This window comes from Rhea pennata, chromosome 13 (genome assembly GCF_028389875.1).
Source record: "Rhea pennata isolate bPtePen1 chromosome 13, bPtePen1.pri, whole genome shotgun sequence".
Lineage (NCBI taxonomy): Eukaryota > Metazoa > Chordata > Aves > Rheiformes > Rheidae > Rhea > Rhea pennata.
Window position 1 is genome coordinate 4,194,796 of NC_084675.1, and position 25,267 is coordinate 4,220,062.

Consider the following 25,267-nt stretch of genomic DNA (forward strand, 5'->3'; position numbering starts at 1 on the left):
AAACTATGCAAGATTCACCCAGCTCTCTGGTGATGGATGGATACTCCAGCAATGTGCCAGCCTTCCTAACCAAACTCTGGACACTGGTGGAAGATCCTGAGACAAACCATCTCATCTGCTGGAGTACTGTAAGTACAACGAATATTGGTTGTCACTTGGAGAACCTGGAGAAACCTGGTGCAAGGCCCAAATGATATCACAGCATTGCCTAGTAATTCCCCATTGCTTTAAAAGTGCAAGCCAGTTAACTGGGAGAGGGAAACGACTGATGGTTCTCTAACAGGGCTTTTTGTATATATTTGGTGTTATTTGTTTGGAATATTGTCACTTTTCTATTTCAAAGGGACTACTATTTTAATAATAACAGTATTTACACACCGCACTTGAAATATCTTAAAGGGCATCTTAAAACTGAACCTCCTAAAAATGTAGACTCTTTAAGAGAGGGGATTTTCACCTTGTGCCAATCTGTGGTTCCCTAAAGTTTTCCAGAAAAGGTGTAAAGCCCTTTATGAATGTCACTGAGGTTTGTGTATTACACATGTATTTCTTAGCTGCCTTTCACAAGTGCCACAGAAGCTGCCAGCAGACTGCCACAAACAGCCTTCCAACCACAGGCTGAAACCTGTAGCTTAAAGAGCTTTCAGATTGGCACCCTACCTTGCTAAACGTTTTGGAAGAGCTTTACTAGATTTTGCGCTAGTCTGTATGATTGTGGTGAGGTGTTGCCTGTACAGCTTGATAACAAGAGATTATTTTGCTTTGGCTTCTTATTAAAGCCACTGAGGCTTTAATATGATAAGTGCAATCAGAGAATTAAAATGATTTATTTGTCTCCATGGTACAGCACTTTGAAACCGTGTTGGTTTTGCCTTTGATCTGATTAAGACTTGCTGCAAATAGTGGTGTGATTTGTCTTCAGCAGGGAGTTATCAGATATATTGTGTGCATAAACTTGTTCTTCAAAAATAAGTCTCTATAATAAAGGCAGATTTAAAGTGAAAACAAAAAAAAGAAACTCTAAACCAGTGTTTCTGTCCTGTGTTTGTGTCCAGTCCATTTTTCATTCAAAACTTGAGATGGGGTTTAAGCTGCCTTGTTACTTGAGACAATAAATTGAAGTTGGTAGTATATGGCCACATCTCTCAGAACAACTGAGTTTTTATATCATGTTTCAAATAAGGATTTTCAAACTGAGGAGGATTTTCTGACATGTATAAATAGTTCTCTCTCTGTTACACTTGCAGTATTGCAGATGTTGCTGTTAAGTCAGCTGTTATTCTTGACCCCTGCCTGTGCTCTGCTTTCCTGCGACCCCACATAGGCTACAGCTACCTGCTTGGGAAGTTTGTCTAAGGCTTTTGGATGCCTGGGTTTCCCGTGTCACATCCCCCTCTTCTGCCCATCAGTGCTGTTGCAGTTGAGGAATTGTGTGCCTACCTAAGCTTTCTGGATGTACTCAGAGCTCTTAGGAAAAAGGACCTGTAAGGAGAGATTGAATGAACTGTCATTCTTTACCCTAGAGGAGAAGAAGATAAAGAGAGGAAACATGGTGACAGTTTATGAATGCACTAAAGGCTGTTGCAAGGTGGAAAGGAGAAGTCCATAGTCTGCTTCCCAGTAGATCAATCAGGGGGTAATGAATCTTTTTTTTTTTTTTTCAGCGTGGAAGATTCATTTAGAAAAAACTCCTAGCTGGAGGTAGCAGATTCCTGGAGTACCTCGCCTTGGCAGGGCAGAGGGTCTCTGTCATCGGGGGTCTGTCAAAGCCAGTTAAGTTGTTCATCTGCCAAGAATGGCATATGTAGTGTCAGTTCTGCATTGGGCAGAGAAGGCTTTTCAAGTCTTTCCCAGCTTCTGCTCTTTGACGTGAGGCAACCAGGACACGACTGGTGCATGCAGACAGCCTGACACTCTGGCACATGCACAGTGTGTCTGGGAAGTAGCAGCCTTACCATGCACGTGCCACTGCGTTCACCGGTGAACATGCAGTGACTCTGAAGTCTCTCATGGTTGTAGGAACCCTTCTGAGTGTGCCAGCTTCTGTGGCACAAGGATGCATGTTGCTGGCTGAGCACATTGCAGCTCTGCATTCAAAGGCATGACCTTAAGGGAGCCCATAAGAGATGTCCAAGTACATGAAACCCTCATGTGAATGCTCTCATTTTATGTCGGTGTGCTCAGCCTGGGACACACGCTGTATCCCAGGTGGGAGTGGGAAGGAGCACAAGGGAAGCAGGATGAAGCAACTCCGTCCCTAAGGCAGCCTTTGCGGTATGTGGAAACTGTGGCATGTCTGTGAGCGCTGCAGGAACAGCTTGTGAGGAAGACTTCAGTGTTCAGATTATCAGTGAATCTCCTAAGTACCTCAGTGGGCTCTGGTTCTGCTGCATGGAGTGAGGAGCAATAGGAAAGACGCCAGTGATGGGGGACTGGACCTTCCCCAGTGCCAGGAGAGGCACTGTCTGGGCAAACGGTCATATTAAGTGCTTGCAGTAGCAAACAGAGAGTGACAAGTACAGCTGAACCGGAGCGTTCATCAGTGCCGCGTGTCTGTGGATGTGCAGGGTGAGTCGCTAGAGCAGGAAAGTGAGGGAGCTGGCACCATCCAGCAATGGAAACGTAGTGGCAGCAAGTAGGGAAGCAGGGTTTGCCAGCTGGCTGTCTTCTGGTGACATGGGCAAGCTACAGGTGCACGCCGGTCTCTCTGTGGTTGCTGAGCCTTCTTGTGGTCCCGATGGTTCTCCTTGCTTTAGGAGAACCTTCCAGGCAGCCCTGAGAGCAGATACAGGCTCTGTGATGGACGTGCAGAGGGACCTGCACGGTGCTGGTAGGCTCCTATGGCATGCAGAGCCAGAGCGCTCGCTCTTACGAAATACTGGTGTCCTCTATCAAAAATGGACTGTTGTGAAATAAACCCACCGGGCAGCCGCAGCACGTGACTGCTGGTAACGCTGAGGCAGCAGGGTGACTGTGGCTGCGTCGGTCGCAGGCTCCTCCCCGCCAGCGCTGCGGCGAGCCCGTGCCTTTAGCTGAGGTTCCTCCGAAACACTGCTGCAGCGGCGTTAGTAAGTCCCGAATATCTGCTGGCGTCTTTGTCCCTGCATAGCTCTCTGCGTCCTGCCTGCCCCCCCAAGAAGCGGCGTTTAGCTCAGACTGTGCGGCTGGGTGGTTCCCCAGGCTGCTCTCAGCAGCTGTTTCCCTTTCTGCAAGCAAAGGCAGCACAAGCCCCTGGAAGACAGCATTCTCTGCAAGTCTGCAAAATGCCACGTGCTCCAAACTCCACGTCTGAAATCATGATTCTTCGTTCTTCCAAACTCCCAGTGCTGCCCCCCTCTCCCGCTAATCCAAAACAGAGATTTAAGGTAGTGCCCCTGCCCGCTTATCATGGACACACTGATGCTGTTCAGGTCAGGGGTTTAGGGAAAAAACTGCTTCTAAGCACCAGTTACAGATGAAAATTAATTGAAAATTCTCCTGTCCCTTAAAAAGGTTATGTGGCTTGCTATTTGCAAAATATTTCGAGGCAGCGTGAACACACTGCGTCTCCCGGGCCCTGTCCCTGCTCCCGTAGCTGTCAGCAGGTAGAGGGCCGGGCCGTGAACGCACCCAGCCTGCGGCGGGCCCACGGGCCCGTGACCCCAGAGCAGTTTGTGTTGTTTTGCAATCGGTTCTTGGCAACACGACCTCAAACCCGGCTCTTTTGCCATGTTAAAACGCGTGTGGCTGAGCTGGGACTGTAAAGCATGACTGCTAAATTCTGTGCGCTCAGTTTGGCCAAGTTTGTGGTTGCTCTTGCAGCTCTGTCCTGTCAAAAATAATCAGGAGAAGGCGTCTGAAGTTTTTGAATCAGTGCAGTCTCTCTGTGGACAATTTGCTTTCCTGCTTTGCTGTGTTTCTTGGGCTCCTCCTGGGACTGCTGTGCTGTGGAGGAGACGGGTTTGAGTTAGGCCTGTACGAGCAGGTCCAGGGGCTGTAATGGAGCCTCCTGCTTTCCTGGACCTGCCTCAGGCATCGGAGTCCTCCTGCGAGGTCCCCGCGGGAGGGAGGCCGCAGGCCCGAGGTACGAGCCAGTTGGGTGTCAAAGTCCGTGGCTGCTTGCCGATGCCCACGGCTTTGAGGTAAGAGATGGCAAAGCGTAGTGCAAAAAAAAAAAAGGCTGAAAACGCGGTCACGGAGGCTGCACCAGAGACGAGCGCAGGTCCTTCGCGGAGGGTCGCGGTCGCGCCTCGGGGTTTCAGGGCTCGGCTTCGCCCGCGGCAGGGCGCCGGGGACTCGCCTCCCGCCGGGCCGCCGTGGCGGGGCCGTGGGCGCCCCGCTCGCCGGCTCCATCGCCGTCTCCTTTGCAGAGCGGCACCAGCTTCCATGTGTTCGACCAAGGACGGTTCGCCAAGGAGGTGCTGCCCAAGTACTTCAAACACAACAACATGGCCAGCTTCGTCCGGCAGCTCAACATGTGTAAGCCCAGCGCCGGGCCGCGAGGCCGCGCGGGTCCTCCGGGCGCCGGGCCGAGCCGGGGCGCGGGAGGCAGCTGCGCGTCCGAAGGGCGAGCTCCCGCCCGGCCGCTCCTCTCGCCGCTTCGTGGCTCGCCTCCGTCGAGAAGCGCGGCGTCGGGCCGCGAGCGCGGGGCCGTGCGAGGCGGGGACGGCACCCGCGGCACGCGGCGGGGACGGCGCCTTGCGGCACATGGCGGGGACGGCGCCTCATGGCGCGCGGCGGGGCCGGCGCCTCACGGCGGGCCTCTCCGCGCAGACGGCTTCCGCAAGGTGGTGAACATCGAGCAGGGCGGCCTGGTGAAGCCCGAGCGGGACGACACCGAGTTCCAGCACCTCTGCTTCCTGCAGGGCCACGAGCACCTCCTGGAGCACATCAAAAGGAAGGTGAGGCCCCGCCGCCCCGGCCGCCGCCGCCGCCCGGCTCCGTCCCTCCCTTTGCACCCGTGCGGAGCCGAGAGAGGCGCCGGCTCCCCGCAGAGCCTCCCCGTGCCCGAGGCGCAGCCACGGCCCGCTCTGCGCGCGGCGTTTCTTGCGTCGGTAACAGCCACTTTTGCTTTTTTTCCCTTTCTTCCCCCCGCAGGTGTCGGTAGTGAAAAGCGAGGAGACCAAGCTGCGCCAGGAGGACCTCAGCAGGTTGCTATACGAGGTACAGATACTGAGAAGTCAGCAAGAGAACATGGAGTGTCAAGTGCAGGACATGAAGCAGTGAGTTGAATCCTACTTCAGTTCAGGCTGTTAAGTCCCTTGTCCCAAGGCCTGGTGTAGCTAAAGGGCCAAGTACCGTTTCGGACGTGGAGACTAGATCCCCTGAGGCAGCAACACGTAGGAGTTTACGCAAGTGGTTCCCAGTGCTCTACAAACACGCATTAATGTTCAGTCTCTGTCTCACGTGACAGGTAGATATATTCTCTCCATCTAGATATCCACCATTTACAGATGAAGGAGGCACGGAGGAGGTCGCGCAGGAAATGTGCGTGTGTAATCTGAGGACTTGGCTCAGATGTCTGTATTTCCTCCAGATAGAAAAGACTGTGGTAAAAAAGAGATGTAATTCTTTTTCGCCGCTCAGGCAGTCCTGAGCAGAAGTGCAGCGGTGCCTGCTCCAGCTATTCGAAAATCAGAAATCAGTCTGTCGCACCCTCCAAAATATATGAGTGGTCTAAAAATATAAGAACATATGAATGGCTGTACTGGTTTAGACCGTGAGCCTGTCTTTCCCAAGACCCTATCTTCTGATGTAGCTAGAATTGTCCTGTAAGAGCAGAACAAGCATATACAGCACTTCAAACATATACAGCCTCCAGCTGTCTGAGACTTTGAGTCAGACATGGTCTCTAGGAATTTAGTAAACAGATACAGTTTTAGAGATCACACACTTGGAGTGTTTTTTGTTTGCCTCCAGGGTTTTAATCCTTAGAGAGCACTTTAGATTTTTCAAGTCTTTTTTAACAGAAACATTTTGCAACGAAAGCTGAGATTCATATATCATTGGATGAAACTGGCATCCTGCATTTTGGAAGAACGCCAGATACCACTGTGGAGCTTCACAGCAGCAGCCCTTAAATGCACTAGGCTAAATATTTTTGTCCTTCCTCAATTTTAATGCCTCCCATACTTAGCACATATGTGAAATCACACTAAGAAATCCAGGTACAGTGACAATGGAAGAGTCTCTCTCCGTGCTTGTATGTTATTAAATCTTTAAGGAATTCCGGCATCAGTGATTTGGCCATGCTTTAATTTCATTCTCCCTTTTGGTTTGCTGTCTCCCTCCATCAGCTGTCAAAAGGCAAAATTGCATTTAACTGCTTAAAAGGATACAGCTCTTATAAGCTAAGAAAGACCAGAAATTCTGGGCTGTGACCACCTTAAGAAATTTGAATCGGTGGAATAACATTAGGGCATAACTCCGGCACAAGCTGTCAGTCTTAGGAAAACCGCTTTGCTGGAAAGCCTGTCTGTACCAGTGCAGAAAGTTCACTCCAGGGATTCCTGCTGTACAAGCACAAATTGCTACGCTAAGGCAGATGCTTCCCTAATTGGAGCTGATTAATTGGTGGGAGCTAGGGGACCTTATCTTCCCCATTTTAGTGTCAGTCCACATTCCAAGGACTAAAACAGCCTAAAGAATATGCAGCAAAAGGGTTTATAAGTTGCATCTATACGAAAGGTGTTGTTGGCCTCTCAGTTTTGGTACATCCTTATGTTCCTGAGACAAATTCACTGGCAAAATCTTTTGCATCATGGATTTGGCCTGACTCCAGATTTGGAGGCAGCACGGTAAATAATCTGTGCATCTCCTTCATCCCAGTTCCTGGGGCTGAATGATCAAGGAAACAGGTAATTCCTGTGAGCACTGTATTTGCAGACAGAAACCTAGGCCTGGATATCATCTATGCAATTGCAAGCTGGAGCAGAACATAAGATTGCACTGGATGAAATCAGTGACTCCCACTAATAAGAAGGTCATTATGGTTCTCCTGGTTCAAGACTCTGCTTGTTCAAATGCAGAAACATCTCGCTAGCTACTCCAGCTGTTCTAAAACATGCCTTTGTGTCACCAAATGTATGAGGTTTGAGCAGGCAGAATTACACAGGATCTCTTGGTCTTCACTGCATTGAAAGCAGTGGCAGAGAGGTCAGGTGTTCTTGGCTCTGGCAGCAGGAAAAGTCTTGGTGCTGCAAATCATTCAAAATCACAGATCAGGCCCTGCTGAAATTTTGAGTTTGAGGTGTTGTATAAAAACTAGATATATGTGTATTTTCCTCTTCTCCTCCTTCCCCTCCCAATAAATGTTATTTGTTTGCCCTGCTTTTGAACTGGTAGGGTATGTACTTTTCAAGTTTTGCTCTGCAGTTCTGAAGCCTAGGAAAAACAAGAAATGTAATTGTGTGGCCCCAGTAGCTGGGACATTTGGAAAGTGCCAAATGCTGCAAGAGGCCTGATAAAGTGAGACAGACTTGCGGAATTGGGTCTCCTGTGCATTATGGCAGCACTGTGGGCTGGTGGGGCATTTCTGTGCTCATGAGAGGTTTCTGTTTCACTTTCAGGCAAAATGAAGTTCTCTGGCGGGAAGTTGTTTCTCTCCGTCAGAACCACACACAGCAACAGAAAGTGATCAACAAGGTAGTGATCAAACAAACACCAAAATCCCTTGTGCTGTCCGGTGTAGGTCCACCTCTGTATTTTTTCTTGCCCCATACTCTTCTCCAGGTTCTCATATTACAATGTATGAATTTTCCCTTTCTAATCATGTGAAACTCTTACGTGTCATGTGGGAAAAGGTTCATTAACAAAGCATAAAACCCTCAAACAAATGATTTTCCTTTCCCTATCAGTCATGGCTGTGATGTTCAAACCACTTCTTTATTGGAGTCCTGAGCACTTTGACCCTGGCCATGATGCTGTACAACAAGGCAGCACATCTGTCTCTGATTGCCTTGCACTGTCTATGTTCTAGTTGCACTAATGCCTTTGGGCTTCCCAAAGCTCCTTCTTTCTCTTGGACAAGTCACAAAAAGGTCTTTGAAAAGCTCTTGCTCCTTGTTCTTCCAGGACAGGATTGCAGAGCTCTTGACACAGACTCCAGTCTGGTGCACAGGACTAGAGCATAGGCAGTGAGAGCAGATCTTACATGTTCTAGGCATGAGTGTTAGATCCTTGATCCTGCCCTCATCAAAGCAAGTACACAGAGCATCACAAATAGGGACTGTCAGAGTAACTGTAGGAGTACAGTCTCCTTGAATAAGGAAAGGCCTATGGGTTTTAATAGCTGCATGGTAATCCCAGCTTCTCATGCTTCACAATTAGCGGCTGCCTCAGTCTTTGTTACCTGCGGAGTTGCACTGGATTTTCTATGTGACCAGAGAACAAGATTCTTGTTCTTCCAAAAATGGTAGAGTTTGCAGGCTCCTCTAGAGCCCTGCAAGAGGCACAGCAGAGGAAGGCCATGCAGGGTAGAGAAGAGCCTCCTCGTCCGGCTGCCGCTGAAGCTGTAGGCAGCAGAACTGGCTAGCCGTTCCCCCAGCCTGTGGAGACCTCCAGGAACTGTTATATTTTCTAGGGTTGTTGGGCCAGCTGAGGAATTACAGTGCAAGCCTCTAGTGTAAGTTACACAGGAGAACAGACTGAAGAATGAGGTGGAGTCATCTCTCTTAAAATTTAGACCCTTCTGTACAGAAAAGGCCTCCCCAGCAATGCATGCATGGTGCTGATGTGACTGAGCAAGTCACGTTTTCCAGTTACCCTAAATGGGAGCTACATTCTGACCCTCACATGGCATCACAGAGTCATAGGACTGGATGGAAATGCATGAGGAACGTTCCTCCAGCCCTAATGCCTAAATGGGAGCTACGTTCTGACCCTCACATGGCATCACAGAGTCATAGGACTGGATGGAAATGCATGAGGAACGTTCCTCCAGCCCTAATGCGGGTCCAGCCGCACCACTCATGGTGCATTGCAGAGGTATTTGCGCAACTCGATTTGTAATACTGAGCAATGAGTAAGAGACAGCTGTGGTATATAATGACGGTTCTTTCTTTCTTTGGAGGTTGAAGTAGAACTCTAGGCTTAAGCTGACATAGGAGTATGTTGCTAGGTGATTCCTCTCAAAAGCCATCCTGCATCCTCTTTAGTGGCCTGTTATATCAACACTGAATTCCACAGGCCTGAAAAACTCAGCCAGAAGAGTTGAGACCTCCATCCAGGGCCACTCTTAGGGGACTGCCTTTTTCATTTCCAAAGTCTTTCTAAGGACTTTACAGTCTCTCTCATAAAAGGCTCTGATGACTTTTATAGAGGCCAAGTCTCACTCCAGGCCTAGGAATGTTTGCTCATGCACTTCACAGGCATACTCCTGGGCCAGATGGGGCTAACTGGGTTTTTTGCATGTACGGAAGAGGAGAGAGGAAGTGCAGAGCATGTGTATTTGGCAGCCTTAAAGCAGAGAAGGCATACGCTGTGTTTCTTGAAAACCAAGCCAGTCATTTGAGGGTACTTGGAATGCTTAGTCCTGTTTTGGGCTCCAGCATCTCACGCAATCTGGCTCATGATATTTCATGGCTGCTCCCAGCTTTGGGGTGGTATCAGAAGGGAGGAATGTGTGAGATAAGAATGACTGTTAGAGCAGGGAGTGCTGAATCACCCTGCTGATTAACACCGGATTTTGATCTCTTCTGACAGCTGATTCAGTTTCTGTTTGGCCAGCTCCAATCAAACCCCAGCAGCACTGGGATAAAGAGGAAGCTGTAAGTACCCTTGTGTGGTGCACACACACACTCGTGGGTGCATAATACTGCCCCCTCACTAAAAGCACAAGCTCAGCTTGCCCAGGCAGGCGGTCACCAGACCAGGGCACCATGGTGATGGGAAATGAATGGGATGAACTGCCGAGTCAGACCTGCTGACATGCCCCATTCAGTGGTCTTTAGAGAAGCACCGTGTCAGCTCATGACCTTTATTTGGGGAATACAGAGTGAGACGGGAGATGGGAACGCTAACTAGTGGCCGGGGGAAGGGCAGGGTCCCAATGTTGGCCATACAGATGCCAGTGGCAGGGTTGCCACGTGCCATTCCAGGAACAGGTTTGGGCCCGGCTGGCCCACAGCCACCTTTTTTTTGACCCACAGTCGCTGAACAGGGTGTGTTTCCAAGGCAGGTTTGGTGATGTGTAACTGGTAGGCCTCACAGAGGCAGAGAAAGGTTTCAACTAGAGGACTCTTTAGGGTTGTAAATAAAGGCAAGCGAATAGAGGAGCTTGAATCATCTTGGCCTCATCTCAACACCAATTAAGGTTGGCCAGTTGCTTGGATTCAGTATAAAACAGTGTAGCAGGAAAAGCTGTAGAGCGAGAAGCCTTAGAAGCAGAGATTGCAAAAAGATTTAGGCCATAGATGACAACACAGGAATATCCACTTGCCCTGTGCAGGCTAGGATAGCAGTAGACCAGGGATGACAAAAGAGAGCTCTGCCCTAGACTAGCGTCCCTGTGGAAATTCTCAATTAGATGTTGGATGGTTGAAGCCCAAAGCACTTTGATAACGAATGTTGGATGAAGAGGTTAATTTGTGGCTGCTGAGCAGAGCGCTGCACACTTATAATTGTCACAGGGCTGGCTATGATATCTGTTTGCACTGAACCTATGCCTATGCCTATGCCATGACAAGGTCCATGTCAGAATGACTCAAATGTTCTTTTTCATTCTGTGTCTTCAGTTAATGTCACAGAATGGAGAAGTCCGTTAAATAAGCTGTTAAACAATACAAGATCTCAAGTACTATGGTCACTGAATCGTGCTGTATAATGCCCTTCACTGCAGGATCTAATTGCAGTTGGAGCAAACCCAGCATTTCTCCCAACATATCCAGTTCCAGCGTGTGTAGGATAAGGGTAACTGGGAATTAATTTCTTCTGTCAGGCCTCTTAGATACCAACAAGGGAACAGCGTTGGCTTTCCTTGGTGCTCTCAGTCAAACCACTGTCTTCTAAATGAACACTAAAGAGATGCTTTTCCTGATTGTGGACTGTGGAAGGAGAAGAGGGATTTGATAGGCAGTTTTACAGGCTCATAGTAGTATTAACAGTATGGGGTGGATGTCAAAATATACCATTTCCCAGTTTCTCTGGGACTATATTGCAGTATTGGTAACATTTACATCACAAAACCCCAGAGGTTTCATGGTGGAATAATGTTGGTGCTGTTTTGAGGCTCCTTCTTTTTTTCTCTTCGTTTTGTTTGTTTGCTAAATGTAAAGCACTCCCAGCACAGGACCCAACACGCCGCCCCACTTCTTGTCGCCAGCTGTCTGGAAAAGCCTGTCAGTCATTTCTGAAAAGCCTGTATGCAATGGGTTTGTGCTGTGCTCTGTTTTGTGTCTCCCCCTGATTTTTCACTTGTGTTGGTGGGTAGCATGGGAGTAGCAGGCCAAGGTGAAAGACTGGGAGAAGGATGGGCGGTGAGTCATTAAAACCTCCTTGTCCTCCAATATGGAAGAACTAGAATATGAAAGCCATCCCCAGGAAGCATTTGTTGGACTGCCCTGTTTGGTAAGCTATTTCACAGTGTACGATAAGGGCAGCTAGAGGTCCTGTCGCAGCTGAAGAGGTGCTGTGATGTATTGTTCTGAACAGTCTTGTAATACAGATAGTGACAAATCACAGCCTGTCATCTGGAAAGCACGTTGTCGTGAGTTTAGTCTGTCTGCTCCTTCTATTACAAAACATCTTCAGTTAAACTTAAGTTCTATATTTTCACTTGAATGTATGTAGAATACCAATGGGGCTGCAGCAAGAATTTGACTGCAATGTGATTTACGTGGTGGTTGTATTGTGAATATTTGGGTGTAGGGTTACAAACCAAATATCCAAAACAGAAAAATAAATAATTTAGCTGAGGCAGAAGAATTTCTTCACTGCAAGTTACAGATATCCAGCTCAAAAGCTTGTAATTTGTAGGCTGTGTAAAGAGCAGTCAGAGGACACTGGAGGTTCCTATCCTAAACTTTTGTATCCTCCAGAGCTACTTTTGATTGTGGGTTCAGATATCTTCATCTTTTTCTTCCTTATATGGGATACAAGTAGCAACCTATGTATTTTCTTTCAAATAAGTTCTAGAGAAACCCAGATACTTTCTCTTCTGTATGACTGTTTAAAGTCCTTTTTTCGCAATGACTTCCTTCAAGACTGCTGTTTTTCTTCCTTGTCCACAACACTGGACAAGAAAGTACCTTACAACTGAGAAAACCAGAGTATCTGGGTGCAAACCACTCTTGGCTGAGATATTTCTTCTGTGAGCAGTCAGGGAACAGTCAGTTAATATGTGGCTGGGAAAGCGAACTCTTGTTTTTCTCTTTGCAGACCTCTGATGCTTGACAATGGGATCTCAGCTCCGCAGGTGCCCAAGTTCAGCCGGCATTTGTCTACGGACCCTCTCCATGACCCCTATTTCATTCAGTCGGTAAGGTTGCTCCAGCCTTGGAGTTATCTACAGTTTCTTTGGCCAGAGTGGGAAATTGTTTGAGGCAATAATATGGATTGTAGAGTTTTTCAAGGAGGAAGAGGAAAGGTTTGCGGAGCTGAGTTACATTTGTTATTTCTCCAGCTCTAGATTGATCCAGGGAGAGGTGCATTCTTACAGCACGCTTGCGCTGCGGTGTTCTGCTGCCGCCTGCTTGGGGCAATGTGAGAGGCCACCGGATGTGGGGTGGAAAGGCGGGTCCTGCACGCACAGCTCTGCCCAGGGTTTCCACCACCAGGCTCACGGCAAGGGCAGAGAGAAAGAAATTTGTTCTAGAGGTGGTAACTAGGATCTTTCTGGCCAAAGCCAGGTATCTGCAATCCATGAGCATTCCCATCACTCTAACCCCCCAAACAGGCGCCAGAGGGGACAGTTGTTTAAGCAACGCGGTGAATGCTTTCTGCAAAGGCTATGCACACCCTGAGGGAGAAACAGTTATGCACTGGCCTGTCATCTGGCTGCTGCTTGCAGGGCTACCACACTCGTGTTCCCCAGTTAAAATATTTGAATTGTCATGACACACAAAGCCACTTGCAGAGCCGTTGAATCTTTCCCTCCAGAGGAAACTAAGTGGTCTAAGAAAAATGTCAGATGGTAAAATCTGTCAGCAGCTGACATTTCAGTCACAGGGGTTATTTTATACCTGCACTTCTGTGTGGTTGGAAGAAAGACCAAAGGAAATTATAATGTTGCATAGTAGGTAAGAGCCTCCTTGGTTTCAGCACGAGTATTTGCTCAAGGGCATAATGAGAAAACTAACTACTTGGGGCGGTAACTGGGTCTTTTCAGTTAGCTGTGGCCCTCTGTGGCAGTCGAGAGGATGGCACTATTTCAGGCAGTGCTGGAGAAGAGACAGTGCGCCCTGCTATCCAGAGCTCTTGGGTAGAACATGTTGGAAGGATGAGATTTCAAGCAGCTGAGTGGAGAGCTTTTTCTTATAAATCAGTAACCTGTCTCTGCCCCTCCTTGGGCCAGTGAAAAACCAGCTGATTTATTAGTGCTCTTTACTACGTCAGAAGGATAAATCTATATGATTTTTGCTTTCCACGTAGCCATCAACAGAACCTGCCTCATGCTTAAGCAGCCCTGCAATTGCTGGAGGACCCATCATCTCTGATGTTACTGAAGCGTCACCATCCAACGTTATAAATATGCAATCCCCTCCTGATAATGAGAGGTAAATATATTTGTGATTAAAAACAGGGAGAATCAGGTATGGACAATGAATAACTTCAGCAGAGTATTTCCTGGCTCTAATTCTACTTTAATCTCTGAATCAAAATTCTCTATAGAGGTGGTGGGCTGGAATATTTTTTTTCCAGTTTGTGATATGGGGTAGATTTTCAGAATTAGGTAAGGATATTAACAGCATAACTTTCAATAAGAAGTCAAGAGTTTCATGCTGAGAACTTCCACTCACCTCTTTGGGAAATACTCTGTGGTGCTTCGTACTTTATTTTCAAGAAAGTGGCTGTTCCAGACTTCTTCAAAGAATGAGATACCAACATTTGTCATTATTTTTGAGATCAAGAGTAAAAGGAAGCTTTCTCTTGGCTTTGACAAAAAGAAACAGAATCAAACTCTACATCTTTGTGCTAATGAGAACAGAAAGGTTGCATCACAACAACTTCCGATGCTTGACAACTTTTCTGTGAAAAGGTCCCGGGAACTTAAGAACTGAATAGAGAGGTATTTTGGTGCTTATCTCTTCCTGCACAGACATGCAGTGTTTTTAGAGCAGTTGCAGAATCATAACTACAACTATGTCAGTGGGAAGTAACTTGACGGATGAATCATGGAACAGTTTCTCCTACACAGACACAAGGCAGTTGTATTCTAAAAATTGCCTGTAAATCTACCTAATAGTTGAAACTATACCCAAAGAATTAGTTAGAAGCATGTAAAGAACTTCAGGTAAAAGACTGCATGCTGGAAGAGATTTTTGAAGTAGAAGAATTTAAATATAGGCTTCAGGTTATTACTGCTAATTACTGAGTGCCATCTGATGGCCTCTGATCTATGATGAATCTAAATGACTCTTGAGAGCCTGAGCCAGCCAACTGCTCTAATGAGTTCAGGAGTGCGATAGCTGCTGCTAGATCAGCACAAGTTTCTAGTGGGAGCTTAGGATTCACAAGATGATCTGAAAGGAGTGCTGAGGAAGGCTTCATAGTGTCACATATCATCCCATATGTGGGACATGCCCATGTGTTGTGTTTCAGCAAAGCTGGTTTTCAAGTGTTGTAAGATAATACCTTTTCAGTAGTGTTTCCCATTCCCCATTCCTGTTGAGCTACATGCCTTTGTCACTTTGGATTTTACTGTGCACGGTTTACAGAGAGCTCTAAAGTCTCCTATACATATTATGGAGTAATTTTTTATATACAAAGTGTTATTGTTTAAAAGTTCAGTATCATATGTCCTAGGAATAACATGGAGTGTTCCTCCCACTGGAAAAAGGCAAACCTCAGCTTCTCAACAAGTAAAACATCTGACTGAGACTGTCAGATCTTGATAGCCTCTGTTTCTAATCCTGCCAGACCAGCAGATCCTGATTGGGATCTCTAGGGTGCTCAGCCTACCCTCACATCCACCCCAGGGGCCCTTATTTCTAGTGGTCACACTGGAAGTGACTGTGTATTTGAAGGAGAATGGGAAAAGTTCCTCTGAGAATTAGCTTGAAGAAATATGGGGAATCTTACTGACCCCATTCCTCTCTCTAGGATGGAGATTCCTCTCCTTCAGGGCTCCTTCTCCAGCCAGGCAACCTGTCTCAGGTCTAACATTCATCAGGGAAATTATCAACACGTGAAAGAAAATTTTCCATGTTTGCAAGACAGCCTAATGGGACAAATTTGCTATAGGCGTGACTGATAAAGTAACTGAAATTATTCCAGCTAAGAGTGTTTCGGATTTGCCTCTCTACAGACACTGTGTGTAATAAGAAGACCCATTACTGCAGAACATTCCCCAGGGATTAGAAGCCAGATGCAGTTAATAACTCTTAGTTACATCCTGCAAGCTGAAATCCTCCTCCCTGTTGCAACATCTCCAGGAAATTTTCTGCTCCCAATCGCTTTTGTTTTTGCACGCCTTGCAATAGCAGAAGCTGTCTGCACATACACTTAACCTGTCCAGTGACACCCCCCCCCACACACACACGCACACCACCCTCTCTCACTCACTAGTACAGGCCTGAGACAGCTTCCTGGAGCAAGCCACCCATCTAGTGGTGCCGCTGGGAAAGGGCACCAGGATCCACTCCTAATACTTGCCCTGGGAACATGCCCAATCTCGATCTGGCGAGATTTAAATCTGAGCCTTCCCAGCTGTGCCTCGGCAACCCACTTCCCTCTGACAGAGCCCTTTGCATGCACACACAGGAAGCTCAGTGAGATAGAGCTGCCACTCCCACATTTCTTGAAGGTTTCCCACCTACTTTGGCAGGCCTTGGAGCTTGCTGAAAAGAAAACAGGGGTACTGATAGAGTTCATTTGGCCACCTGGGAAATGCAAAGTCACTGCAGGGCAGTTTGGTGGGAGGTGGAAACAGATCCTTGTGCTGTTGTTCTTCCTAGTAGTGTGGGGCCTTTGTGGAGCAGACATGTGCGTGGGATGCTAAGTCTTGTCTTTGATCCAGGGAGAAGAGCCTCATGCTGATCAAGGAAGAGCCCGTCAGCCCTGGAGTGAAAGCTACCACTGAACCCGATGTCCCACTGCCAGGCTGCCGGGCTTGTGCCGAGCCCCCGGTGCTCCCAGTCGCCATGATTCAGTCTGTTCTAGAAGGTAAAGGGAGTTGTGGTGCAGCCCCGCCGGGGACCTTGCAGCCACCTGAGAGAAGAGGCAGAAGGGCACTGCTGGACAGGTGAGGGGAGCAAGGGAGAGCTGTGGCCCTGCCCCTTTCACTGCCCTCTCTTTCTGTTAGCTGGGGGGAGGCTGAGTGCAGGTCAGCTAGCGCGACTCTGACCTCTGTCCTGGCTCCTGCTTAGGGGACCTTTGAAGCCCAGGGTAGGGGATCTGCAGATGATTTGCTTGAAGCAAGAGCTGCCAGATGTTCGTCAGAGTCATGGGAGCACGAAAAGACTTTCCACACTGAACAGGACTTGCCTAAGGTCCAAGTCAGATGTGGAGCCCAAACCAACATCCCTACTTGCAGACTTGCAGGCCGCTGGACCATACTACAGCTCCAATAGCTCGTGCACCCTTTGTCATTTGCTTGGTTGGGTCTTTAGTTACATAAACCTATAAGGAAATATTTGTCACTGGAGTTTCTGCGCAGTGAATAAGGTGTCACTTGTATGCCGATATACAGACAGTGATGGAAGAGAGCAGTCCGCTGTCACGGGAACCTCTGCTCTGTAACAAGAAACACATTTGGTAAAGCAGCAAAGCATCTATCCAGCCCAGGACTGGGCTTGAGGAATTATATGGTATAAGGAAACAATTTGCCCCCTTTTCCTCTCCTGTGCTGTGAAGTCATATAGGGTATTTCCTCTTTAGTCTACTCTCCCTTTGCATCTCCTCCTAACATCTTTCTGAGGTACGAGAAAACCTCCTGCTGCTCTAGAAGGGCAGCTGACTTTCCTGAGTCTGTGCTAGATGTATCTTCAAGGGGCAGCCAGTCTCTCTGGCACCATCGTGTGGGCCATATGTTTCTGGGAAGGAGCTGGGGAGCTGACTCTGGCGGAGATATCAGCTTCCCTCTGGCTAAGAGTGAAAACCTATGAAACTTAGCTGCGTCTGTGAAGCTTCACTCCTTGAACTGGAGGAGTTGAGCAAAAATCTAGGCAGTCCCATGCAAATTGTTAAAAATGGGTGATGTAAAATAATGAAGTAGCAAGTGAGATCACTCACAGGGATGGAGAGTTAAGAGCTTGTGTTCATGAGCACCGAAGTCAGGTGCAAAGGGATAGAGGGATAGATATATTTTGATAGATATATTTTGAAATCAGGGCATGTAAGTATTCTGCATGTGGAAGACACCCTGAGATCAATGCCTGTTGCAAGGGGGAGATCAACATGGTCTCATTAGGCTCGGCCGTAGGGCACTCTGGGTGCTGCAACCAACAACCAGGTTGTTGTGGTCTGGGACTACAACACTCTGCTTTGTGGTCTGCCACAGTCCAAGGCTGAAATCTCAAAAGCGCTGATGTAATGGGTGAACATTGAGCAGACATCACCAGCAGGAGAAGAGCGTGGCTGCTGCTTAGTAGACAAAATGGAAGTTGACTGCAGAACTTGTCCTTGATGGCACCTGCAGCCATGTAAGGAGGTCTTGGGAAGCCCTGCTTTCTATACGTATCTACACAAGCGTCTCATTCATGGCACTGTTTCCTTTTGTCTTTTCTCAGAACAGATATTTCAGACCCATTGGAGGGCAGCGACTTGGAAGGCTTGCAGCTGCTGCTGAGGAGCCAGCAGTACGGCCTGGAGCCTGCCAGTATCCTGGATGTGAGTGTCAGGCCCTTGGCCTGCGCGGCTACCTAAAACGGCTGTGAAGCACCCAGCGGTGCCTCTGGGCAGTAGACCACTCTGCTTGTTCCCGTGTTGCCTCGTGTGACACTTTATCTGTTCCATGCAGCCCATACAAACACAGCAGCTTTGTTGACCTGCTTGTGGAAACGTGCAGAGTTTCAGACTTCAAACTTTTATTTTTATTTCCTGTGAAAGTGTATGTATCTGAACTTCCTACCCTCAGAGCACAAAATGTAGTGCATTCGGCAAAGACAAGTTTGGAAAACCGAGCACTCCCACTATTACAGAAAATAGGGTTTATATGACTCTATGGCTAGTTTTTTAAATGCTTGGGAGGGGTGGTGGTTTATTTTTTGCATATTCTGCATCTTGGATACTCCTACATTGGTTTTCCTTCCCCTTTTCCTTGAATTCTGGAATTTTGGAAGGGCACTTTTCTCTGAAAATTAGTGGTGGCTTTTTTTCTTAAGTATATATGCAGAAATATAAGGATTTAATTCTTGCTCTCTCTTTTTTCTCTGCCTCTCCTTGATATAATATAAAACGCTTTATGCTGATAATCAAATAACTCTGTGTGTAGTGAAAGAATCCATCTGTCAGAGAATGTATGTTCACTTGAGATGCTTCAGATTTATGCACACGTTGAATTTGTGTGGATAAACAGGAATGGGAAATCATAGAAAATTACTTTTATTCTCTTAGAACCTAATTGTTTGTGACTGATTTTGACTTCAAGAAAAACTTTTTTAATGGTCTGCTCTGTCACTGGGTATGGTGGTTTCTGCGTCTTCACTCCTCGTTGGGAGGTGTTTTCCTGTTACTGACACACTTTCCCCTCTCTGTGTAATGGCACGTTGCAAGAGTGAGAATGAATCGCAAAATCATCCAGACCAACCGCTCCAGTTCCCAGATTGCGCAGACTTCTCAAGAAATTGGCACTGAGGGGCTGATGCAGCAATTTGTCCTTTGCTACTGTGTTTTGGAACGCTTTTTTGGAAAAAAAATAAATAATAATAATAATAATAATAAAGGGAATCTGGAAGTGTCCCTAGGACTCAAGATCAGAAAAAAAAGGGCTTTAACATACACGTGCACGGAGATAAACGGTTTCAGACATTGCTCCGCCAGGCACGTGCCCTGCCCCTCCAGTGGGAGGCACGAGCCTGGCAGCAAGCTCTGCGGCTTAGTGCGAGCACCCACAACTCAGGCGGCGCTCTGCTAGGTCTGCCACAAACCAGCACAAACGAACCTTCCCCGTAGCTTTGGTTACCGCCTCGCAGCAGCTGCGGCACAGGCAGACATCGGCTTCTGGCCTCTCCACCTCCAGCAGACAGGCCAGGCAGGCAGCTGAGGGTACGAGTATCTTTAACCATTACACCTTTCAGAGCCCTAACTGGATTTCTCTGCCGACAGGTCTTTAATCCAAACTTGTCTTTGAGTGAGTGGAATTTGACTGAAATGGAAGCCGGTTTGTCCCCAGTAAGAGAGGTGGGTTTCGGAGGTAATAATGTAAGTATGAAGCAGAATTTCCTGTAGACAGAGCTTGTTCATTGCTGAAGAATGAGCGGTTATTTCACAGCCAGAGGGAAGAGCGTGGTAAAGCACAGAGAGTAAGCGTCTCCTGAGGTTAGGCTGACAGTGTTAATTTATAATCTTGACCTATTTTTCCCATTCAACCTGAGCTTGCTTAGAGGAGTGTGTTGATTATGTCCTGGAGTCTTTAACTGAAACAGGCTGCTTCAAACTTCCTGCCTTGATGTGATTGTCACTCACTTGTTCTTGGTTTGAAAATTAGCTGCATCACTTCCTAACAATACCGTAGATTCATAAAATGCCTTTGTGCCAATCCCTTACAAAATATGCCTTTATAAAATGCAGCCATCCTTGCATATTTCAGTGAATCACACCCAAATAGAATAGAGGATGATACATGACCACATAGAGGGAACTGGGAGAAATGCAGTTTGGCAGTATTCGTTTGGAATTGCCATTGACGCAGACACTTTTGGAGTGCATGAGGCACTAGAGTGCAGCACTAATAAAGCACTGATCTTCAGAAACGGCCTAGTTCTAACAAGCTGCCCTGTTTTTGTATGATTATACATTGTAGTTTATATTTTTGCATCAAGATGCAGCGACTCACTGTGGACCTGGAGAAGAATGCAACTGAGCTGTCCTCGAAAGCGTTCAACCCACCGTTTAACAATGCCTGCCCAGGTAGGAGCACCAGCAGTTCTTGCGGACTTGGGAATGGGGATGTAATTAAGATGTTAAACGTGCCAACAGCTAGACGCAATGTCCAGGGCCACTGACGATTTGTCACTTTGCTGGGGGGGGGGGACACGACACACAACCTTTGTTATTTCACTTTCATGATGGGCAGTCGGTAAGGTTTCTGCAACAATTGCTGAGGTAGTTATTGAGCAATGGGGAGAGTATGGGGTATACACCAAAGTGTAAATAGGATTAAACTACCTCTGTTCCTGCTTTGAGCCGCTTCCATCAACAGATCTCCATCGTTTCTTCTGCCTGCTCATCACCACTTAAGAGCAGCATGGTGATCCAAGTGAAATTTAGGAGTTTTAGGAGCTGCACGAGTCCAGTGTTTCCTCCTTTTCCCCTCTAGCTCCTGCTGCTGCCAGGGTAGCTGCTCAGGAGGTCAAACCCTAGCGGTTAGCAGCCAGGGGCAAAGGTTATTTCTCAGTTTCTCCAGACTTAACAGACCTAAAGGCAACTGTCCCACTGAGTTTCTCCCCCATAGCGACTCTGATGTCAGTGATCTCAGGTATGAATCTAGAAGTGTTTTCTTGGTCTTTCAATAGTGATATACCATTATTTTCATGTGTATCCAAGTGGGCATGACTCGAAAGTAGAGCTGCTTTTGTCAGCCTCATATTGTATATAGATCAAAGACTTCCAGCCTCTACCTTAAGCCCAGCATCTTGCATGAGCAATGAAGGTGTCAAAGCCCAACTTCGCTGGAAAGAATTTTTCAGCAGGCTGGGGCTGAACTGTACAAGAAGAGAGTCCCTTGTCTGCGAAGCCTCTGTTTTCTATGCAATGACATGATGCTGGAATAAGGGGCAATTGGCAGATTTCTCTGTCTACAGAGATAAGGAAAAATAGAAAGTTCTTGAATGAGGGAGAAAAGAAGCTGCTCTTACCCACTTTTCAGGGTCTCCAGCTATTTGGTCATCCCTCTTTCAGTTCCTCTGAGGCATCTCAGCTATTCAGGCAGAACCCAGCTAGGCAACCTGCAAGGAAGCCCACGGATTTTAATGCGCTCTTGAATGAGTCCAAGTTTTGCTCAAGTGTTCCAAGCACTTTTTGTCTGGAGCCAAGCCCCTCACCTCCTACTGACTTCTGTGGGGATTTGCCACTTCCCTGTTCTGAATGCGTAACGGCTGGCAGATTGCCTTCCAGCAACTGAGTTCTCTGCTGTCCATTTGCATTCCCAGGGAAAGATGTCATTCTTGAAAGCGCCCAGCAGTTCCTCATCGATCGTCAGTCAATTTTTGGAAATGACATTATCAGCTTGCCTGAAAGTTCATCACTTTATGTTCCATCTGAAAACATGGCTTCTTACCTGTCCTCTGCGGCTGTCCAAGCGGATATTCCATTAAACCTGAGCGCTTCAACTGACAGCAACCAGTGATTTAGCGTCCAAGACAGTTGCATCTCCCTCCCATCCATCCAAATATCTACAGGTTTGAATGTAAAGAAACAAAAGTGACTCAGAAACCCACCACAGAGTTGTGCCTTTTCTTTTTGAGTAGATGAAAATGGTCAGTAGCTGTTGCATTACCTTCTCTGCCCCTGAATTTCAGTGTTTGTCTAGAATAAGAATTTTAAACCAAAATATTGCTTTGGGGTGTTTGTAGGGGGAGGGAGGATGGGATTCTTCTACAAATTTCAGACCTAATAAGAAAATCTTCTGAGAATTTGAGTGAAGGGTAGCTTGAAAGTCTGTTAGGGGCTTCATAAAATAAAGCAATCCTGACTAGTATCTGCAAAGGCAAACTGTTGGATTTTGTTGGGGCAACACAAATCAGCACAGAGATGCAGGGGCCTTCTGAATGCTTTTTTCTAATAGGAAATTGGGTCTATATGCCAACCCAATGCTCTAAAAATATTCTCTTATTATATTTATTTATTTATTTATTTATTTTTCTAATGGGATGTACTTGTGCTTCTCCCTTATCCTCCCAGGCTGAGTTTGAAAATGAAGTTCCCTTGGGTATGCAGCAGACCTCTTTGCAGGTGACCACTCTAAAGAATGTGGCTGTAGCTCCTAGGGGAGCTAGAAACCATTGCAGACCCCACAACAAATTGAGAGAGGGTTTTTTTTTTTTTTCAAATCTATTTTCTCTGACGTAAAGATAAATACTTAAAAATATTAGTCTTCTTCTGCATACACCATTTTCCATTTGCGAAGAGGACAGAGAGAATACACTCCTGGTTTTGGTGCTGGCTCAGTGTTTCATGTCTAGTCCAATTATATCTTGGCCTTGACCTGTTTTGTTTCCTCTGAAGAAGATGAGCTTGTTGGTTTATTGACATAAAAATGATGAACCAGATTAGTCATTTGGAGCTCTTTTTTAGAAAGACTTTCAGCTGCAGGTACCTGCTCTTTGTAGGTGAGAAGGCAGAAGGATTAGTCCACAATGTCCCACTAACTTTTCTTCTGTCCTTTATGCATCTGAGACCAGCCTCCAAAGGTTGAATTCCTCTTCCATGTGGTTTCTGACAAATGAGTTTCTCAGCAAAGCAGAGCTTTGGTTTTTATGCTGTAGTTCTAACGAGAGCAGTAGATTTTATCACGTATTATGTATCTCAATATTCTCTAATTAAGTTGCATTTCCTGAAGAAAGCTACTGAGCCAACTACACAAATGCAGTAAGGCAGACCCAGGAAATTCCAACCTAACCAGGCCTTCCAGGGGCCTGGACAGGGAGATATAAGCCATGCCAATATCGTTTGAAGAAATGCTCTGCCCACTTTCATTGCCATGGTGATTCATGGTACCAAACTGTATTTCTGAGCATCTTGAATGGTTGAGCAGCATCCACCCCAAAATGTACTCAGCTAAATGCAAGCTCAAATTCCCCTTAATAAGATAAAGATATTTTAAATTGGCTTTCCTGTCACAGCCCTTTCCTCCATCCATTTATCAGTATGTGAACAGATGTATCATTTCAGAAACACTGACCTTTCAGCACATTTTTCCCAGCTGACTACAAATATATGCATGCTGGGAGCTCCTGTCACACTTGAGTGGTATAGTCTTTGCAGAAGTGAGGTTGTGCGAACCTCTGAATTAATTCCAGCCACTGTTTTTATGTTCAGGACTAAGGGAAAAAATTCTGGCAGCCCCCCCTGGCCTGGTATTTAGATGGTGTGCTTGAGTGTATCATGGACAAGGTTTCCTTTTTTGGCAGATAGATATGTGCTTTGAAAGTTCTTCTGGATCAGCCCATTTGCCACCATATAATGTCATTTTCAGCAACGTACAGAGCTAAAACTTGTTGAGTTGTACTCTGTTTCCTTTTTTTTTCTCTCTCATAGGAAGTTTAAAATTGTCTGGTGTCTCATATCACCTGACAAAAGTATGTTATCCCTGCTCAAGATTTACATCCTTCTCTGAATCTTCACATCCTAGATAGCCTTTATGTTAACACTGAATGCATTGATTCAATAAGGTATTTAAGCACACGCATAACTTAGAGCTTCGGAGAAGTTGTCCTGATTTTTATTAAGCCTTTCATAAGCTCCAAGTTAGACATATGCTTCGATTTCTTACTGAATTGCCTAGCTGTGGTCAAAAAATGAACCGTCTTAGGATAGCTGCTTGCAAGTAGGCAAAGACATGCAGCTCAGTCAACAAGGATGCTTGACTCCACCTTAGACTGCATTTTTTTATAGTGCCTGCTATTAGACTGTACTTGCTGTCCTCTCAGAAGCCATTCTGGCATGGTTCTTGTGTTTTTTTTTTTTCTTCAGGCTTTTTGCTCTACTGTGAACATGAGATTGGATCTTGATGGTAAGAAAAGAAACCCCAGGAACATTATTCTAGGGTAACTCCTGTGAAGAAGCAAACTTGTGTTCCTTGGCTTTTTACACTGTTAACTTTACTTGAAGGTGATGTGCTGAGACTGCTTTTTTGCACTATGCTGTACATTTGTAAAGTTTTACAGAAAACACTAATTAAATATGTTTCCTTTTTCTCATTTAGTCCTGCTTTGGCATTTCTCTCTCTCCTTTCCCCCTCTCCCGTACTCCCTTCTTCCTTCCCAAGTCCTCACCAATAAGTGAAAATAGCTCGCGGTTTCCAGAGGTTTACCTGTGAGATACTGCAGGGCCCACTGACCCGCTCGTGGAGTGTGAGCATCTGTGTTAAAAAAAATGGCGCTCCAGAGAGCTGGCACATGCATGTAAGATGAAGTAAGGTAGGCACAGCTCAGAAAGCAGCTGATTCCTTCAGGCTAAAATGCCAGTGAATCTTGTTTTGTTTGTTAAAGTCTGAATCAGAGTAAAGGAAGCTATAGTTCTTGAAATCTCGCAGGCATCTTTAACCTTTTTTTTTTTCTTGTTTTCAGTGATACTTGAGCTCTAATTTCATTCTTGAAATTAATTTTGCAAGTTTTTTTTTATAAAATATATCCTTTTTCTGTTTTTTTTTTCTTTTAAGCATGATTCGATATTAAGATCCTGCCTGCTTGTTTGCTCTTAGTGTAACGCGAGGCACCAAGAGAGGCCAGTGGAGCAGAACTGGCCCAGCATTGATTTTTCACTGGGCCAAATTAGCTTGGAGAAAGATTTGGGATTTTGTTTGTTTGTTTGTTTTTTAAAGGTAGGAACCTAACTTCATTTCTCTTAGGCTAGTCTCTGTTTCCACTCTACATTGTTTGACAGACCCGAGTCAAAAACTTGGTCTTGAAAATGTTCAGTATAAGTCAGTTCTGCAGCTGCAGCTTTCCTGCTCCATCAGCGCCACCTTCCTGGTCTCCCCCTGTGCTTACCTAGCAATGAGCATGGTTAGCGCTGGTTGCAAGAGGTTCCACGTCTTCTGGGTGACACCAGGCACAATTTCAGGCTGTGCTGACAGAAGTGTCCTAAGGCAAAAGCCCTAGAACTGAGGCTCAGTGTTCAAGGGAGCCTTACTGCTAGCTTAAGGAAGTCAGACACCCAACACACTGGTCCTACTGCCCAGGCAGTCATTGCCAAGGGCAGCCATCCTTTGGGCATCCCACACATGGTGACTTGATCTCAGTGTTCAAAG

The 25,267-nt window shown here is 46.5% G+C and overlaps 1 protein-coding gene across 1 annotated transcript; it reads left to right on the forward strand.

The window, feature by feature from the left end:
- Positions 1 to 5: 5 nt before the first annotated feature.
- On the forward strand, positions 6 to 24,219 carry HSF4 (heat shock transcription factor 4). The gene is made up of 13 exons (XM_062586644.1): positions 6 to 128; positions 4,350 to 4,458; positions 4,753 to 4,880; positions 5,077 to 5,201; positions 7,548 to 7,623; positions 9,682 to 9,746; positions 12,355 to 12,454; positions 13,567 to 13,691; positions 16,154 to 16,378; positions 17,865 to 17,964; positions 19,402 to 19,476; positions 20,118 to 20,205; positions 21,447 to 24,219. Exons 1-13 carry the CDS (start codon positions 6 to 8, stop codon positions 21,641 to 21,643), a joined length of 1,536 nt encoding a protein of 511 aa, XP_062442628.1. The 3' UTR covers positions 21,644 to 24,219.
- Positions 24,220 to 25,267: the final 1,048 nt, after the last annotated feature.

Bases quoted from the DNA above. Each gene is read 5' to 3' on its own strand.
- HSF4 (XM_062586644.1), top strand. From the start codon at position 6: ATGCAAGATTCACCCAGCTCTCTGGTGATGGATGGATACTCCAGCAAT. The intron at 5,202-7,547 runs GTGAGTTGAATC...TTTCACTTTCAG, and splicing joins CAAGTGCAGGACATGAAGCA to GCAAAATGAAGTTCTCTGGC. The intron at 7,624-9,681 runs GTAGTGATCAAA...CTCTTCTGACAG, and splicing joins AACAGAAAGTGATCAACAAG to CTGATTCAGTTTCTGTTTGG.